Below are 19,852 nucleotides of genomic sequence, written 5' to 3'. Positions count from 1 at the left end.
TGACCACTTCCTACAATGTAGCAGCCATTGCAGGAGGCTAACTGGCAGCTACAGTGTGGGAAGAGGCAGCACTGTTGTTGATAGTGGCCGCAAAACAGCTGGGACCTGAACCACACCAAACCAAGGCACGTTGGGGGTCAACTATTGGGGGTAGCAGAATGAGGAGGCAAGACATGCCTGGCACAGCAGCTGAGCATGTGAAGCAGCAAAGCAGGAAACATGTCTCAAGGGTGCAGTTCACCAGCATGTTTCTCACAAGCATAGAAGCCAACTCCTAGGGGCTGAGGTCAATATAATATTTGATCGGGCAGCAGCTCCCAAAAGTTGGTGGGCATTGCCATTCAAATGGTGTGCATGCGTGCTGCATACTGTGATTGGTTATGTGGTGTGGGGCTTACCTGGCTGCCACCCCCCCCCCGCCCCCTCAATATTTCATTTAAGTTGGTACCCTTGCTTTCAAAGGATGTTCTGACAAAGCAATGCCCAGCAGGATACAACCCTCCTGTTCTCTGGGGTGCAGTCAGAAGGGGAGGGGGAAAGGAGATGCAGCAACTCTTTCATCGCCAACCCCTCCTGACCATGCCCTCCAGATGTTTTGGCACTACAACTCCCATGATCCTTAGCTAACAGGACCAGTGGTCAGGGATGATGGGAGCTATGGTCCCAAAGCATCTGGAGGGCTGAGGTTGCCTATGCCTGATATAGGGTTTTTTAAAGAAACAAATTAAACATCATTCCCCACCAAAAAAAACACAACTGGATTCAAGTGATGCCATGGCCATGTCAGAGAGAATGGAAATGGGGTAATAAACAGCCCTAAAACTAACAAATTGCATGAGCCACTTAAAAAATCTCAATTATTATTATTATTATTGTTTCTTTGAATTCCTGGGCAACACTGGGCACTTTCAGCTAGTCAATGAATAAGGATGGGAGTGTTCCTTTTCCCTGCCTGCCAGCTGTTGTTTCACACTGACCTAACACGACTGACTTGGACCTGAATTTAACAATTCCGTAAAATGAAAGAACAACTGCCAATGCGCTTCACCGATCAAGTATTTCAATATGATGTGTGAATAGTTCCAGGCGCAGAACAGCATATTGTCTGAAAAGCGACTCTGTAAAAAAGGATGTTATAGAGTTCTTTGCGTTTATTCATGCCAAATGCTTCTTGGCACTTCTGCACAGCAAAGGAGAGTCCAAATGTAGCGGAACTGGTCTGAATCCATTAAGTGGAAGGAAGGGGAAAGAGGGAGAGGAGAACCAAATCCCATAGAGATGAACTTCTTTGGATGTTGCGAGTGAAGCTGGACACACTATTGAAAGAAGGAGTTTGAGACATTTGGTATAGCCCAGTGTTCATCCCCCTTGCATATTGCTGGACTATGACTCTCAACATCCATGATAATTTGCTAAATTGGCTGTAGATTATGGGAGCTGTAGTCTACTCAGAAGTAAACCCTATGAAGTTCAGTGGGGCTGCTTCTTCGGTCAGTGAGTTCAGGATTACAGCCTTAATTTCATGGGGATTTTAGGTGTGGGGAGGCAGAATTTAGCTTATTGATTTTGGTGCAAATCCTGACTTATCTTGGGAGCCAGATGTAAAAGAACTGCCGAGTTCTTTTTATCAGCCAAAGATGTAAACATGTAACATCTTTTACCAATGTGAAGAGATTTGAAACAAAATGCAAGCCATAATTTAAGTCTCAGTGAACCTAATTTTTATGGTGAAATAAAGCCAAGTTTTCGGCTAATGAAAACAAAGCGTAATTAGTTTTGCATATCAAATTACAGAGTTTAAACTAATTAGCAGCTAATTGTCATATTTTGAGAGTGTGCTAATTTGAAACCACTGGCACTTAGCAGTAATTGATTTGCCAGGAGCTTAAATAAAGCCACCTTCTCTTCTTCTAACAATGTATTTGCTTCTGCAAATATCAAGCCACCAGAGCATCACATGTGGTCATTTCAGCCTCCAAGCCTTTTTTTAAAAAAAAGAAAGAAAAGAAAACAACCACACAAATTGAAATGAAGACTGGAGTTGAAGAAAATGAGAGAAATAAAGATACAAGGGCACATCATCACATGAATTCAGTAGTTCAGTTTCCAGATTCATCTCATCAGTCTGTACAGTGGTACCTCGGGTTAAGTACTTAATTCGTTCCAGAGGTCCGTTCTTAACCTGAAACTGTTCTTAACCTGAAGCACCACTTTAGCTAATGGGGCCTCCTGCTGCTGCCGCGCCGCCGAAGCACAATTTCTGTTATCATCCTGAAGCAAAGTTCTAAACCCGAGGTAATATTTCTGAGTTAGTGGAGTCTGTAACCTGAAGCGTATGTAACCTGAAGTGTATGTAACCCGACGTACCACTGTACTGAAATCAGTAGACGTTCATCATCTTGAACTGTAAAAGGATTCACTTTCTTCCATAATCCCAATTAAGGTAATATTTTTCTTTGGCCAAAATCCATACAAGTTTCGTATTTTTGAGCTGGGGAGTGAGGGTGTGTTGCCTCATGCTTTTTCCTACCTTAACATAATTCAGAGGCGATCGAGTGGTGTGTATTGATGCCTCAATGCTATTTTAACTTTCAGCGTCACTCCAGCCTTACAAGCTTTCTTTTTTATATTTTTTAAATTAATTTTTCAGTTTATACACCTCAAAATAAACATTTTACATAAAACCATGTAACCATTGACTTCCCTCCTTCCCTTTCATGGTTCATTTTACTTATATCATTCCTGCATATTTTACTATAAAAAAGTAAAGGACCCCTGACCGTTAAGTTCAGTTATGAACAACTCTGGGGTTGCGGCGCTCATCTTGCTTTACTGGCCAAGGGGCCAATCTAATTGTTTCTGCATTTTACATCCTTCAAATATTTACCATACTGTTGAATTTATCTAAATGCTACCAGTGTTTTCAATTGTACACAATTATTTTCTAAATATTCAGCAAAAAAATTCCACTCCATTTTGAATAAAGATTCTTCTTGCTCTCTTATTCTGTAAATTAAACCTGCTGCTTCCCCAAATTCTATCATCTTAAGTCACCAGTCTTCCTTACTAGGGATCTTACTCACTTTCCATCTTTGGGCTAGCAAAATTCAAGCTGCCGTGGTTGCGTACATAAATATTTTTTTCTGTCAACCAGGAACTTCAGACTGAAGTATTCCTAACAAAAAGGCCTCGGGTTTTTGGAGAACGTGGTTTTAAACATTTTTTAAAACTCATTGTAGATTATTTACCAATAGCCTTTAGCCATTTTACATGTCCACCACATGTGAAAAATGTTCCTTCTGTTTCTCTGCATTTCCAACACAGATCTGATCCAATTTTGTACATCTTAACCAACCTACTCGGGATCAAATACCATCTGTGCATCATTTTCATATAATTCTCTTTCAAAGTATAGCATGGAGTAAATTCCAAATCATTCTTCCAGAGTTTAGGTATATATTATACCCTGATCTGATCCAACTTGGTACATCTTAACCAACCTAAAGTAAAGGTAAAGGGACCCCTGACCATTAGGTCCAGTCATGGCCGACTCTGGGGTTGCGGCGCTCATCTCGCTTTATTGGCCAAGGGAGCTGGCATACAGCTTCCAGGTCATGTGGCCAGCATGACTAAGCCGCTTCCGGCAAACCAGAGAAGTGCACGGAAATGCCGTTTAACTTCCCGCCGGAGCGGTACCTATTTATCTACTTGCACTTTGACATGCTTTTGAACTGCTAGGTTGGCAGGAGCAGGGACCGAGCAACGGGAGCTCAACCCGTTGCGGGGATTCAAACCGCTGACCTTATGATTGGCAAGTCCTAGGCTCTGTGGTTTAACCCACAACGCCACTTAACCAACCTACTCAGGATTAAATACCATCTGTGCATCATTTTCATATAATTCCTCTTTCAAAGTATAACATGCAGTAAATTCCAAATCATTCTTCCAGAGTTTAGGTCTATGTTATGCCCTGTATCCATTGCCCCAGCCTTACAAGCTTCCAATGGGTCTTACAGTCTGTGACTGTCCAAATGTTGCCTGTGGAGTTCTGAAGAGCTGTGAGTTTTTGTTGTCATGGTAAAGCAGAGCAATATGTGATTTTTTTTAATTAAAAAAAAAAAACACTTAACTTTTAAAAACATCCTCCACTGCTGTGCATCATCATCATCACCATGATCATCAACATCGTGTAGCACTCTTTAGTGCTCCACAAGGAACTTTTGGACAGCCTTATTTCTCGCAAAATGGAAGACTGGACCTAGGCAAGCACAGAGATATTGGAAAGCATAGAGTGAAAAAGGTACAGCAGCAGACAAAAGCAACAAAGCAACACAAGGCTTTGTGGGGGCCCTGATCTGACTCGTGGGGGGGGTATTGGCATTGCACTGGGGGATGGAAGAGAAAGTACCCCAAATTGCTGTGCTTCACGTCATCATTCAGTCTTCACAAAGAACCCATCATAGTGCAACTAGATATAAGGCACATTCCAATGATAGACAACAGCATTCTCCCATTTCCTCCAGGGTTCCTCTCAGTTAAGAACTGTCAGCAAGGCATCCCATGATGTTCGGTGTTATTTGCCAGCACACAAAAAACACTCACTTCAAACGGGGATAGCTGGAAAACCCAGCCCTGTGTTCTGATTGATTAGTTGACATCTGTTATCCAGAACATGGTCTTGGGTTGTGTATGTGTGTGTGTGTTTGGTGAGAAAAACATTTTCCTTGCAAAAGACTTGCCAATTATATTGGAGGTTATATTGGTGCGCTGAGTAGCATGATTCATTTCCATCTCAGAGTCTGAACAAAGCATCTCTTTCCCTGGCCAACTAATATCTGACTCATTTACCACCAAGAGAAGAAAGAGAGAATGGTTTGGCTGAGCACCTCTCTCTCTCTCTCTCTCTCTCTCTCTCTCTCTCTCTCTCGTTCTTCCTTTTTGTTAAAGTGACATCATCGAGTAAACAGTTATTTCATTTTGATTTGTTCTGACATGCCAAATGGAGCAGGCTTCAGGGGGAAGCTGTGATTTTCTGGGTGTTTTAACGTTTTGTTTGGTAAAGCAGAGCTTTCTACGTTCGTGAGAGCTCTCTACGTTCCGAACTTAATTGAAATTGTCAAGATAGGGGGGAGGGAATAGGGAAGAGAGATGGGGTTGGTTCAAGATGAAAGAAAAGGGCTGAAAATGAGGCTACGATTGATTTAAATGAAAAGATTGATCCGTAAACAGCAGCCATGGCCCGGTAATGCCCTGCGCATTGTATGTGCTGATAAGTACCTATTCCTTTTTGGAAATGAGATTACACCAGACTGATTAGAGCCTTGTGTCGGACCAAGAGCTACATCCAAATAATCACTGACTTTGGAAACGGTATGGGAGCTCGCCTTTGCATGCTTTCCGATTTAGGCCGTTCTGGGGCAGATGAAGTGATACAACATAAAAATCCTACCCAAATATATAAATATATCTCAGGGATGAAGAACCTAGGCCCTCCAGATGTTGCTAGACTACATCTCCCATCAGTCCCAGCCAACATGGCCAGTGGCCAAGGCTGAAGTGAGCTACAGTCCAGGAACAACTAGAGGGACCCAAGTTTCTCATCCCTGATATATAAATGAAACTGCTTTACGGGCTTTACTGCCTCCAATATATTTTGTTGCCTGTGGCAAAAGACAGGATGATGCCCTCTCCCATTCCATATTCAAAAGAGAAGTGGGCATGCAGCTGAATCTTACTTCAACACTAGTGACAGGACAGAATCATCCATTGTGCCTGGGTGCAGCAGGTTAGCTATGGGGCATTGCAGGTAGGCTACAGCTCTGTTTCCCCACACCTTCCTGCTGCTGCTGCTGCTGTTGCTGCTTCCTGCCCCTCGGCATCTGCCACCTGAGGCAGCTGCCTCACTCTGCCTCATTGTAGGGACAGCCCCATCTCCATTTTGTTGTTGCTCACAATACCATGGGAGCACATGAACACAGTCTACCAGCAGTCCTGATAGCAAAAGGAAATCTCTACGTACACATGCAGTATATAATTGATTACCCTATGCTAGGGGCAATGGGAAGGGGTGGCCATCAGCTGAATTTACATAGTCACCCAGTTGACAACTATTGGAAACAAAATGGTGGATTAGATCACTCCAGCAAGGCAATCCTTTTCTTTCTATGTTAAGGGAAGGTGCTCTTACTTCCATTTTACAGATGCAGAACCAGCTTTGAGATGTTGCAATTTGTCCAAGTGAATCTTAGCTGGAATTTGAATGGACATTTCCAAGACCCAAGTCCAACAATTTATCTACAGAACCCAGGATACCAAGAAAAATACAAGGATAGGCTTAGCTTTATAATGAGAAAGTGTTATGCTGCAAATTTTCTATACATTGCTATACATTTTCCCCAAAACAAGTGCCAAAAAATGAACAACATTTAGTGCTGTGCTGTATTATGCTTAACAGCTGTTATAGAAATTTCACCGTTGTGTTTATATTTCACATGCCTGCAAAGTCAGGCACTATAGATTTTGAACACATCACTTGGTTTTCAAGGGAAGTTAGGTACCATCGGGCGTTGCTAGCTTCTGCTCTCATTGAGAATAGATCTAGATATATCAATGCTGCGGTGGAGACAGAATGGTGGCTCTGATGTTGTCTGCCACAGCACCAGAGTAATTTGATGGACTGTCCTTGCTCCAACAATTGAATGAGATAATAATGAGACTTTGAAGCTTGTTTGTAACAGTTTAGCGTAGAGGAAGAGGTTCTGACTATTTGACGTTTCAATAGGAACTTCTTCTTCTTTTTGCATTATTTGTTTGCAAAAGATAAAAGGTAAAGGACCCCTGGACAGTTAAGTCCAATCAAAGGTGACTATGGGGTTGGGGCGTTCATCTCGCTTCAGGCCGAGGGAAACGGCATTTGTCCACAGACAGCTTTCCAGGTCATGTGGCCAGCATGACTAAACCGCTTCTGGTGCAATGGAACACTGTGACAGAAACCAGAGCACACGGAAATGCTGTTTACCTTCCTGCCACAGGACAGAAACAGTACCTATTTATCTACTTGCACTGGTGTGCTTTCGAACTGCTAGGTTGGTAGAAGCTGGGACAGAGCAACGGGAGCTCACTCCGTCACGGGGATTCAAACCACCAACCTTCTGATCAGCAAGCCCATTTGCATTTCTGAGTAAAAGCTAGAGGTTGCATTTCAGCTGGTTGAATATTTCCTTTTAAAACTCAGTGTGTTTTATTTGAACCTATGCAGTCAGAAGGATTCAGCACTGTGATCATTGGACCTGACACTCAGGTAGCTATGCATAATACTGCTATCATGATGGACCTAATATCTTGTATTTTACGCAAAGCATTGGAGGCGGGCTGTTTGTATAGATAGATAATAAATAGACATCTATAACTAAAATAATGGATCAACACATCTACCTGCTGACCCAGTCAAGGCTGCATTTTCCTAACAGTACTGCTGGCTTTGAGACTGTTTTTAGGGATGTAAGGAGGCAGAGATTTCCATTCCAATGAATATTATTATTACTGTATTATTAATTGATTACCTGCCTTTCAACAGCAGGTTCCAGAATGGATTAGAACAATTTAAAATTCAGAATTAAGTACAGTTAAAACGGATTACAGTCACAGGAATAAGGTGGACCCTGAAAACACACATCTCAGGTGGCAAGGGAAATTTGAGGGAACCCCACAGAAAATGCCCTCTCCCAGGCCACACAACCCAAAATTTCTAAGGGAAGTAGAACTATCAAGAAGCGGCCCCCTGCTGTTCTGTGAGGGTCATTCTGTGAGCGTCTGTAGGGAAGGAAGTGGTCTCTCAGATATTTGGGCCCTAAGTCATTTTAGGGCTTTAAACACTAACATGAGCACCTTGAATTGAGCCCAGGAACAAACTGGCAGTCAATTAGTCACATTCAGCCCAGTTTCTATTCCATTGCAGTTCAGTTTCCTGTAAATAATATGTTATTGAGCTTGCTGTCCACTGTTTAATGTAAGTTACGTATGTTAGGTAGCTATTTGCACTCCTTAACGTATCGCACATTCATGTAAAGGAAACATCAAACCAATGTAAAAAAAAAGTCATTCTGTATCACTTGCAGACATAAAAACAAGGCTCCCTTGTGTGAGTCCCTCGATATTATTCCTAGCAGGGTAGGGCTATCTGCCATTAGTCAAACTTGTGTGAGGACTAAACAAAAAAAAATTCCTTCCAGTAGCACCTTAAAGACCAACTAAGTTAGTTCTTGGTATGAGCTTTCGTGTGCATGCACACTTCTTCAGATACACAGTGAGGACTGTGTGAGGATGCACACAGTGTGAGATACACTGTGTGAGATACACAGTGAGGACTGTGTGAGGACTTGTGTGAGGACTGTGACACACCATGCACAACATGCAAGAATCACCATTGCGTCAGGCACATGCTCGTCCATGAGAAAAACAACACCCTAGTTTCCTTCTTGCAGCAATTCAAGGAACACAAAGCAAGCTATAATGGTAAATATTTTGGATGTTAATAAATTCCCCCATTGTATTTGCAATTTCCCTGGAAATGGGCATCCAGCAGTAACAAAATATCTCTCTCTCTCTCTCTCTCTCTCTCTCTCTCTCTCTCTCTCTCTCTCTCTCTCTCTCCCTCTCTCTCTCTGTGCGTGTGTGTGTGTTTGTTCTGAAGCATTGCTGTAGGATTAGATTCCCATATTATCTGATTTCTCATTCTGTCGGCAATGTAGTTTTTAAAAATAATCTCTCATTCTTTACTCTCCAGAGCAATCAGGAGGGGGCGGGGGGAGAAATACTTTGTCTTCTCTGTTTTTACATTCCCAACAGCCAATTTAGTTCAGCCTGTTGGCTGTCTCCCAGGTGATTCCTAATAAAGACGATGTGCATAATCAGATTATTTATTATTATTAGATACCTGCTTTATGGCAGCAGTCTGCTAATCAAATTCAGAATTGGAGCTCGGAAGTTTTAGGCAGGCAAGCAGCCAACAGGGTCTTGAAAGCGAAGCAGCGCGACCAAGATGACTTGGAAACTCTGCTACATTCTTTACGTGTTACCTGATTTTGAAGAGGGTATACTCTGTCGTTAAATTGGATAAATTAGAGGGAAAGAAGGCTTGCACCTTTCCCTCCATTTAAATTTTCTGATTTTGCTGACACAAAGCATGTGCATTTCTGAACCTAAAGTTATAAAATATTCTGACAATTTTAATATAAACAGGAACCTTTTGCAGTGATTGCTTGGAACAAAAATGTTTTTCCACTTGACATTTGTTTATACTTCCTAGGAAAGAAATTTTTATTTATGGATAGCTGAAGAATACAAATAAACATGGGGGAGAGCTGAAAAATCAGCTTTGATTATGCATGAAAATCTACAATGTCATTGTGTACTCTGGTTCCATATTCTGATTGCCTGTTTATTTTTCTAGAGCTGCCGGCGAGCCTATGGAAGAAGAGCCAGCCTTGTGAAATGCCAAGTTCTCTCTGATATTTCCTGTGTGTGACATCATTGTGTATTTCCCCCTCCTCTTACCCCAAAAAAGCACCCTTAGACATGTCTTGTCTGCTGCTTGGGTGGCAGAGATCAGATGGAGCATAAACACTGGGCACAGAATTCTGAACAGCAGCTTCACTTGTTCGTTGGATGGACTTAAAAGGCTCTTCCGAGACTCCTTCGATGTAACCGCTGCCATTCTAAAGTTACAGGGAACCAGAGCTTGCAAAGCGAGCCTGAGCCTAGAGCCTGCTTTCGTGTGCTGTGTGATCCACTTGCCGACCTAAATGGTAGAATAGAAACATTAAAGCAATTCTACATTCTCAGCTATGGTTGCCGAGGGAAATTGAAAGCAGCCTGAGAAACATCAAGGGGAGGAACAAAATAGTGTCACAAATCCCACCGCTTCTGACATTTTGAACATGTCTTACTGGATCGGGTTTTGTTTTTCTTCACATTGTCAAAAGAGTCGATAGGATTGGTTTAATGCTCCCGGTGTAATGAAACAGTGGGCCGTTCCTTTGTAGTGCCATTTTTGAAATGCTGAGTCAGGAGGACTCAGCCGAAAGAGAGCTCTGCTCCACTGCTTTTCAGCTGTCCCCTAAATAAATGTGCAACATTGCTCTTTTAAGTTAGCCCCATTCCTCTCTTTTTTTTGCTTTCTGTTTTCTCACTTTTCATGTGGCATTTTATATACCCGTGCAACAAAACGCTCTCCGCAAGGAGAGAGAGCGGTGGTTTGACTCCGGGAGAATGCTGCTCAGTTTGGAGCTGATATCAGCTAGTCAGTATATGATTGCAAGATATTCCAGTTAGCTCACACACAAAAATCCCCTGCCTTTACCTTGCTTTAAGCTGTTGTTCTGCTCCAGCTTCAAGGCAAGCAAGCAGAAGGGACCTTCCTGCATTTCCCTCAAGGTTTGAGTGCTTCCGCACATTCCTTGCTTTTAAACCTGACCAGAGCATCAGATGTTATTTTCTTTTTGAGGCTTTTCAAGGGTTGGATCCTAGTACTAAAAAAAAAACAACCCAAGAGGTGTCTCCTGTTATCTATTTTTCTCCTTCCAGTATAGTGAGTAACTGTGGATGCATGACGAACTGTGCCTTTTGCTGATAATGAAAGTTTAAAACTCTCACACATGTTGCCTTATTGTCACAGAAAGGGAAATAGCACTTATTCAGAATCGGAGAATTTTTAAGGGATGCAAATAGCGATAGAGGAGTTACAGTAGCTGTTCGTACCCTCTCCCCCCTGACACACAGACACATACACATCTAAAGAACACAGTGCATTATTCTCTACCTTCCATCATTCCATTTTGCAGTCTCCGATAGCCTCCCTTTGTTTGAACGGCAAGTGATGTTCTTCTTTTATATATTTTCCAAGCTCAAAGGATACATTAAAGCCATAAATGAACACTGTCATGCTTTTTATTCAGAAATCTGAAAGGGACCTTAATTAGAACAAGATTTTAGGGAAAGCTGTGGTATGAAAGATATGGAACAAATGTGGTTTGAGTTACAGCAGACTCAAACCTGTAAATCAAAGATGAAAGATTTCACTCAAATGGAATTATATAATTCTCTTTTGTTATATAGGCGGCCTGCATTCTCTCCCCACCTTCACCCCCGCAATGTGTTTAGGTTTGTTTACAATTAACATTTTAATTTGAAAGACTGTTTCCTTCTTATATGGAAACTGTTTGATATAACTTGGAAATTTGAGACGGTGCTTGAAATAGGAAGTTGGAGGAGAATTCAGCCCGGTTGAATATGCCTTTATGAAAGTGTTATGATAAGATGGGCATTTACAACTAATTATTTGAAAAATCAAACCCTCCTCAAAGCTTTATCATCCAACTCCGGTTTTCCTGACTATTGCAAGTAATCTGAAGAACTTTAAACTATCTGGAAATGAATACTGACTCTAGTGCTTTGATTCCAATAGGATTACATTTGTAAGGCAATATGTTCTAACTGCTTCTCTGAATGATCGTACTTGACAAATTACTCCAATTGTCTAATAGTCGTCCTATAAACAATGCTTCATGAAAAATCAACCACCATGCCTAATGGTGTTTATTATTTGACTTTCATGGTTTAAACTTGTGGCATCATATTTTACACGGAAGTGCTGCAAACCTCCACTTAATAGTTATTAAAATCCATTCTTTTCCTTTTGAAGCCTAATCTGAAATTAATGGGATAAAATAGGAACAATTAAAATTTGCCCATTTAGCTTTAATTTTTTAGTGTGGAAATGTGCCTGTTTTAGCTGCAGAGCACTCGACTTATTACAGATACTTTACGAAACTGTGCCAAAACAAAGCAGGAGTAAGTTCTGTTGAATGCAGGAGCAATTCCTTCCGAGTAAACATGCATTTATTATCTGACTGTAAGCCAGACTCCTCTTTCGATTTCACACATGGCTGTGTGTAACGCATCCTCATTTTGCCATGCTAAAGCTAAGTTGAACAGCAATGTCAAAGCCACTGTCTAGGAACACCAGCTGCTGTAACACTGCTTCAGCTAAGCAAGTTAAGAGCACAGGAAAGTACCTTGTATTGAATCTCTGTGTTAGCTCACCTAGCTCACTATTGCATAAAATGTCTTGGCAGTGACTCACTAGGTCTTTAGGCAAAGGTCCTCCCCAGCCCTACCAGGTGATGATGTACCTGGGACCTCTTGCAGGCAAAGCAGAGACTGAGCTACTGCCCTTCGCCTTGATATGGGCCAGAGATTCGTGGTCATCAGTCTGGGTTACTGGGGGCTCCATGTGATATCAGGATGTGCTTGCGATAAGGAAACCGTTTAAATACAGCAAGCAAAAGAAAACACCAGCCAACGAATCCTCCCTTATTATTTTTGAAGCCCCAAGCGTTGCACATACAGAAATGCTTTGGGCTGCCTCCAGGTTGTAGTCTGAACCTTTTGGAGGAGAAAAGTTCATGCATGTAGTTCAGGTGCCTGTTGATATGCTTGTTTGATGTTGAAACTTTATGGAGGCAGAAGCATTAGAGAATTCAAAGTAATGGATTGACTTCCATGCATAGGATGAGGCTATGCCCCTTTAAAACTATGTTGGTCACAAGTAAGTCAGTTGCAAGGACATAGCAAACTGGATCAGTTGTAGGTGGGAGCGAGAGGGATATCGTTGTTGTCCCTTGAATAAATTACTGTATGTGGTTCTAAGTTAGCCAGCTATAACAGAGAAGCACTTTCAGACAATAAAGAAAAGCAGTACATAAGAATGCAAAACATTGCACCATTAATTGCAAGAAGAATAAATGCCCATAAATAAGTACAGAAGTTTTCACTTACACCATACACTTATGTGGGTGTGAGTGTGTAAAACTCTCTTAAAGTACCGTACTGATGCAACATTAGGGCTGCAAAATCCTATCCATGCTTACTAGGGAGTAAGTCCCCACAGAGGCAAGTCCCCACTGAAGTCAGTGGGGCTTGCTTCCGAATATACGTGCATTTGATTTGGCAGCAAATTCTCCTAGGAAAGCACGCAGATAATGCTTTTAATTTTTCAAGGTCTTCCCAATGGTATTTATTACATTCCAGGCTGGTGTGTGCATCTGCAGTAAGTGAGTCACACGCAGCCAGATCCAAATGTTGCTGACACCAGCTAGAGCTTGGAGACAGACAACAGTTTTTTTTAAAAGGCAGTTGAAAGGAACTATAGTGTGTCCACAGGTTTTTTTCATTGTGCAGTTCCTTCTGATCAAACAGCCTTTGCAGGTGTTTTCTTTTGGGGGGAGGACCCCGAAAAGGGGGAGCAAAAGGGACGAGTTCACAGACCATGAACAGTGATCCCTATTCAAACCACTTCCAACACACCTATTGCAGACTTTTAAGACAGGATCAAAACAGAGGAGAGTGATCTGGGTTCCCATCATTTTCAATTTAGAAGTAGTTACAGAGCTTCTCCTAGAAATGGCGTTGGGACCACAGGGCTGGGTGTAGGGCATGATATTTCCCCACATATGAGTCCCAATTGGAGAGGGTGGAGCACAGTTTTTAAGGCAGCTTGAAAGGGGCCTAGTTTAGATTGGCGCAAGGTCAGGGAAAGAGTTAAGACCTCAGATCCCCTCCAATTTGGGGTGGTCCCACAGCTGTGCTTTGTTCATATTAAAATGCCAGGAGATCCAATCACTGATCCCCCACATCTCTTTTTTTTTTTTTTTTTTTTTTTTTATAAAAATTTTTATTAAGATTTTTTACAGATTAACAAACAGAATAGGTTTCATAACATCCTTTCATTCTATTGCGGACTCCCTCACGTCTCCCGCTTCCACTTTCATCATTAAAAACGAATTTTTCCAAGCAAATTATCATCTTGTTTATGCTCTTAATTACAATATTTAGGTTAAACTCAAATAAAAAATTATAATTTAATGGTAGACAGTTATTTCTGCTCTGGCTTCCTTGTTAGGATTCAACCAAATTACAGTACTTTTGTAAATAAATCTTAAATTTCTTCCAGTCTTCTTCAACCCTCTCCTCTCCCAGGTCGCGGATTCTGCCAATCATCTCAGCCAGTTGCATATAGTCCATCAGCTGCATCTGCCATTCTTCCAGTGTTGGTAGATCTTGGGTTTTCCAGCTCTTAGCAATAAGTATCCTTGCCGCCGTTGTAGCGTACATAAAAAATGTTCTGTCCTTCTTTAACACGTTCTGGCCGACCATGCCCAGAAGGAAGGCCTCTGGTTTCTTGGTGAAGGTATACTTAAATACCTTTTTTAACTCATTGTATATCATTTCCCAAAAGGCCTTCACTTTAGGGCAGGTCCACCAGAGGTGAAAGAATGTTCCTTCATTTTCCTTACATTTCCAACATTTGTTATCAGACGAATGGTATATTTTAGCCAATTTCACTGGGGTCATGTACCATCTATATATCATTTTCATTACATTTTCCTTCAGAGCATTACATGCTGTGAAGTTCAGCCCGGTGGTCCATAACCTTTCCCAGTCCTCAAACATAATGTTGTGCCCAATATCCTGGGCCCACTTTATCATAGCCGATTTAACCAATTCGTCTTGTGTGTTCCATTTCAGCAGCAAGTTATACATTTTTGAAAGTACCTTGGTCTTAGGTTCTAGCAGTTCTGTCTCCAGTTTCGATTTCTCCACCTGGAATCCTAACTTTTTATCAATCTTAAACACTTCCTTAAGCTGAGCATAGTGTAACCAGTCTCGCACTTTATCTTTCATTTTCTCTAAACTCTGCAGTTTCCAATTGTCTCCATCCCTTTCTAGTATTTCCCAATATTTTGGCCAATTGGCCTCCATATTGGGTCTTTTTCGGGCCTTAGCCTCCAAAGGTGACAGCCACCTCGGTGTTTTGTTTTCTAATAAGTCTTTGTATCTTGTCCAGACATTAAATATTGCTTTTCTGACAATATGGTTCTTAAAAACCTTGTTGATCTTAACCTTGTCGTACCATAAATATGCATGCCATCCAAATGCATTGTTAAAACCTTCCAAATCCAGCACATCCGTGTCCTCCAGAAGTAGCCAGTCTTTTAGCCAGCAGAAAGCTGCGGCTTCATAATACAACTTTAAGTCTGGCAGGGCAAAGCCCCCTCTTTCTTTTGCGTCCGTTAATATCTTAAACTTAATTCTGGGCTTTTTGCCCTGCCAGACAAATTTGGAGATATCTTTCTGCCACTTCCGGAAGCACTCCGTTTTATCTACAATCTGCAATGTCTGAAACAAAAATAACATTTTTGGCAATACATTCATCTTAATAACAGCTATTCGACCTAACAATGAAAGTTTCAATTTTGACCAGCTATCCAAGTCTCTCTTAATTTCAGACCAACATTTTTCATAATTATCTTTAAACAGACTCAAATTCTTTGCTGTTATGTTTACCCCTAGGTATTTAACTTTCTTAACCACAGTTAACTCTGTCTCTCTCTGAAACCGTTCCGACTCAATATCTGTCAAGTTTTTTCCCAACACCTTGGTTTTTTGCTTATTTAGTTTAAATCCCGCCACCCGACCAAAATCTTGGATTAGTTGTAGTACTCTTTTCGTACTAGATTCTGGCTCCTGTAATGTCAGAACTAAGTCATCTGCAAACGCTTTAAGTTTGTATTGTTTCGCTCCGACCTGTATCCCTTCCACCAACCTGTCCCCTCTAATCGTGTTCAAGAGCACCTCCAGGACCGAGATAAATAACAACGGGGAAATCGGACAGCCTTGTCGTGTTCCTTTTTCAATTTTAAACTCTTCTGTAACCACATTGTTAACTATCAGTTTAGCCTTTTGTTCTGAGTATATTGCATCAATCCCATTCTCAAACCCCCGGCCCACTCCCATTTCTTTTAAATTCCCTTTCATAAACTTCCAGGATATGTTATCAAAGGCCTTCTCCGCGTCTATAAAAATTAAAACAGCTTTAGTATTTATGTCTGTTTGTAAAAGCTCCAATATATCTATAATGTTCCTTGTATTGGCAGACATATGTCTACCTGGGAGAAAGCCTGCCTGGTCTTTATGGATTACTTTGTTTAAAACCCTCTTGAATCTACTTGCCAAAACGTCTGCAAATATTTTGTAATCCACATTTAAAAGGGAGATGGGACGGTAGTTCTTAAGCTGTGTCTTTTCAGTTTCCGATTTTGGTATCAATGTGATGAAAGCTTCTTTCCACGATTCTGGCGCCTTCTTCCCCTCTAAAATTTCATTGCTGACCTCCATCAGTGGTTGTATCAAATAGTCTTTCAATGTCTTATAGTACTTGGAGGTCAGCCCATCTGGTCCTGGTGATTTGCCCTGTTTCATGTTTTGGATGGCCTGCTCAATCTCTTGTCGTGTTATTTTGCCATTCAGAATTGATCTATTTTCTTCTGACAACTTTGCCAGTCCATTTGTCTTTAAAAATTGTTTAATCGCTGCTTCATCTTGTGGCCCTTGAGTGTATAATTTTTTGAAATATCTCTGGAAACACTTTCTAATCTCTCCGGGGTTCTGGATACATCTTCCTTCAATCTCTAAGTTTGTCACTGTGTTTAACTTTTGTCTCCTCTTCAACTGCCAAGCTAGCAGTTTTCCACATTTATTAGCCGACTCAAAAGTTTTTTGTTTCATTAGTTTGATTTTCCATTCTATTTCCTGATTTATCAGTTTACAATATTGTGCTTGGTAAAGTTTGATTTCTCTCAGAATCGGCTGGGACTTCGGATTAAGTCTTAACTTCTTCTCCAACTCCTTGATTTTTTCCAAAATTTTATCTTTCCTTTCGTTTTGTTTCCTTTTCTTTACTGTGTTCTGTTGTATCAGGAACCCCCTCATCACGGCCTTACTTGCGTCCCAGATAGTTCTTTTTTCCACTGTGGTGTTCATATTGATCTCAAAATAATCCTTTAGGGCTTTTTGGGCCTTCTTAGTAATCTCCTGATCTCTAAACAGGCCATCATTCATCTTCCATCTGAAGGAACCGGTTGGAATCAATGTCATGTCCATTCTCAGTGCGTTATGGTCGGAGCATGTCTTTGGGCAGATTTCCACCTTTCTGATCTTAGGTGCCAGACCTCTAGTTATCCATATCTGGTCGATTCTTGTCCAAGTCAGTTGGGCTTCAGAGAAAAATGTTCCTTCCCTTCCCAAGGGGTTTCTCACTCTCCAAATGTCAATCCAGTCCATATTGTCTGTCATTTCAAAGAAGGTCTTTGGTAGTCTCCCATCTTTAGAAATTTTTTGGCTCTGTGACTTATCCATGTTGGTTGATACAACTCCATTCATATCTCCCATCATAATGATGTTGTTGTAGTCCAGATAGTCCAGCATAGTCTCATGCAACTTCTTATAGAATTCCGATTTTCCTTCATTTGGAGCATAAATTCCTAATATCAGTATTTTTTCCCCTTGATGTTGTATTTCTATCGCCAAAATTCTTCCATGCTCATCTTTAAACAGAAATTTAGGTGAAAGGCTCTCTTTTGCATAAATTACCACACCTCTCTTTTTAACTGTATCCGAAGATATAAATTCCTGACCAAGTCTTTTATTTGTTAACACTTTTCTGTGGAGCCTGGTCACATGTGTTTCCTGTAAGCAAATAATGTCCAAATGTTCCTTTTTTAAAATGTGAAAGATTTTTCTCCTTTTTCCTGGAATGTTACAGCCATTTATGTTCCAGCTCAAAAGTTGCAGAGACATCCTGAATATATCTGGTTATTCTTGCTGTGGGGGTACCTTGTTCTCAGATTTTTGGGGGTCCGAGGGTGCAGGAACCCCCGGAGGTTCAGGCCCTGGGGGTAATCCAAGTCCCTTATGGAGATCTTCTCCGTGTGCCACCAAAAACTTGTCTCTATCCTCCGGCGTTCTAATTTTGATCTTCCTCCCTCTGAAAGTAAACGATAAACCTTGGGGAAACTCCCACCTGAAGATGATTGAGTTGCTCCTTAGCAGTTTTACTAATTCCGAGTAGTCTGCTCGAAGATCCAACAGCTGTTTAGGAATATCCTTATACATTTCAATTCTTTTGTCCAAAATATCCAGTGACTTTCCGTAGTGCAGGCCTAAAATCTTGTCCCTTTCCTCCTTTGATCTCAATATTATCAAACAGTCTCTGGGCTTCTCCTTCTTTATAAGTCTTCCAAGCCTAAAAGCAGATAGTATTTTAAAGTCTTTTTCTTCTAAGTTCCAAAACTTGGAAAATTCTTTGGTAAGGAACTCAGTTAAGTTACCTTCTTCCACTTCTGGAATTGAGCGTATCCTTAAATTGGCCTCCCTGTTCCGAAGTTCTGTCATGGAAAAGTAGATCTGGTGTTCTCCTACTTGTTTGCTGAGTGGTCTTACTTCTTTTTCAAGCTGTCCCAATCTTTGGCTAGTGTCTTCCGCCAGTTTCCGATTTTCACCTACAGCCTCCTTCAATTCTCCAATAGATTGAACATTCTGTGCAACTTGTCCAGTTAGTCTATTTAAACTTTCTGTGTTTAAGTCAATTTTAGCTGATTGCTGGTCAGCCTTTCTGTCCAGAGCCTCCAATTTTTCAAAAATTTTCTCCAAAATAGTGCCACTTGCTCCTGAGGCCATATCTTCCAGTTGTAATTCCTCAGTTTCTCCCTCCCCTGATTGTAGCAGGGAGGCCGCTTCTGCCTCAGGAGGCAAAGTAGTAGGCAAAGCAGGCACAGATGATCTACGCTGTGAGACTGTGGGTAAAGTTAAAGTTGTTTGTCTGGTTCTTCCCCTTTTTCTTGTTCCACTCATTCCAAAGTTATCTAAAGACCAAGGTCAAACTGAATTGTTCCCATGAGAAAGTAAGAGCCCAGATGGTAACACTCAAACAGGAGGCCGGGAAAGAGAAAGTAAAACAAAGTCACTGCTGTAAATCCAAAAATCCTCTAGGTGGAGCTTAGAATGTCTTTGGGGAGGAAGTCCCATCCAATTAAAATTAGTAAGTCTGAATTGATCTCCAAAAATCTTCACAAAGATAAATTTTAGCAGAGTTAAAACTTAAAGCCAAACATTGTTTCCAAAAGTGCTTAGACCACAAGTGTTTCAAAGTAACAAATTCAAACTCAGTATGTTCCAAAGTTCAGATTCAAAGTATCCAAAGCCTGCAGGCTGACTGCTCAGTTGCTCAGGCAGCTCCAGTACCTGGGTTTCTTACTTTTATTTGTAATCCAATAGATCAACAGAAGACAGGTACCCTTGTCTCAATGAAGGTCCAAAAATCAGCCACTTAAAGTCTTTACATCAGCCAGAAACAACAGTTTAAATAGATGCCAGATCAGTCAATGCAAAACGTTACTCTTTGTCTCCACTCCTCCTGCTCTTTACTTTCAAGTTCAGTGTCAGCGGAAGACGGACTTCCTGTTTTTCGTCACTCCGCTTTCAGCCAAATTCACAATTTTTAGAGGCTTTAGAAGTATATTGTCCAGATTACTCACGGGTTGTTGTTTTCCAAAGTTAGCAGTTTCAAGAAGAAAGGTCAGCGCTCACCGGCAACAGCGACGCGGCTTCGCTCCGTTGATCGCGCAACGACCCACAGCGCCGCTACCCCCTCCGCGGTCCGGAGCCCCTTACGGGGTCCCTTCTTCGTTTTAGGGGCTGCTTTTGGCGCCCGCCGGGTCTCAGGACCACAGGCTTCTGCTGCCTGTGGTTTTTCTGGATGGGTCCCCGCTTCGCCGTAGCGGGCGACCCGTTTCAACGGAGCTACCCTCTCCCGTTCAGGAGCTGGCAGCCATTGCCGTTCGCGCCGCCTCCGGAAGTCCGATCCCCCACATCTCATCCGGTCTGGTCCTCAAGTGTCTCATGATATTGACTGGATAGGATTCATATGAGTGAGTTAAACTTAAATACTTGAATT

The 19,852-nt window shown here is 41.5% G+C and overlaps 1 protein-coding gene across 5 annotated transcripts in view; it reads left to right on the top strand.

The window, feature by feature from the left end:
• HDAC9 (histone deacetylase 9) overlaps positions 1 to 12,753 on the top strand; it is a 427,895-nt gene extending 415,142 nt beyond the window's left edge. For all 5 annotated transcript variants that reach the window (XM_081883158.1, XM_081883159.1, XM_081883157.1 and 2 more), the window contains one exon: positions 9,452 to 12,753. In XM_081883158.1, coding sequence (XP_081739284.1) covers positions 9,452 to 9,491 — 40 coding nt within the window. In that variant the 3' untranslated portion in view covers positions 9,492 to 12,753. The remainder of the gene's footprint in view (positions 1 to 9,451) is intronic.
• Positions 12,754 to 19,852: the final 7,099 nt, after the last annotated feature.

This window comes from Podarcis melisellensis, assembly GCF_964234715.1.
Source record: "Podarcis melisellensis genome assembly, chromosome: 12".
NCBI lineage: Eukaryota > Metazoa > Chordata > Lepidosauria > Squamata > Lacertidae > Podarcis > Podarcis melisellensis.
This window is presented reverse-complemented; position numbering and strand designations above follow the sequence as displayed.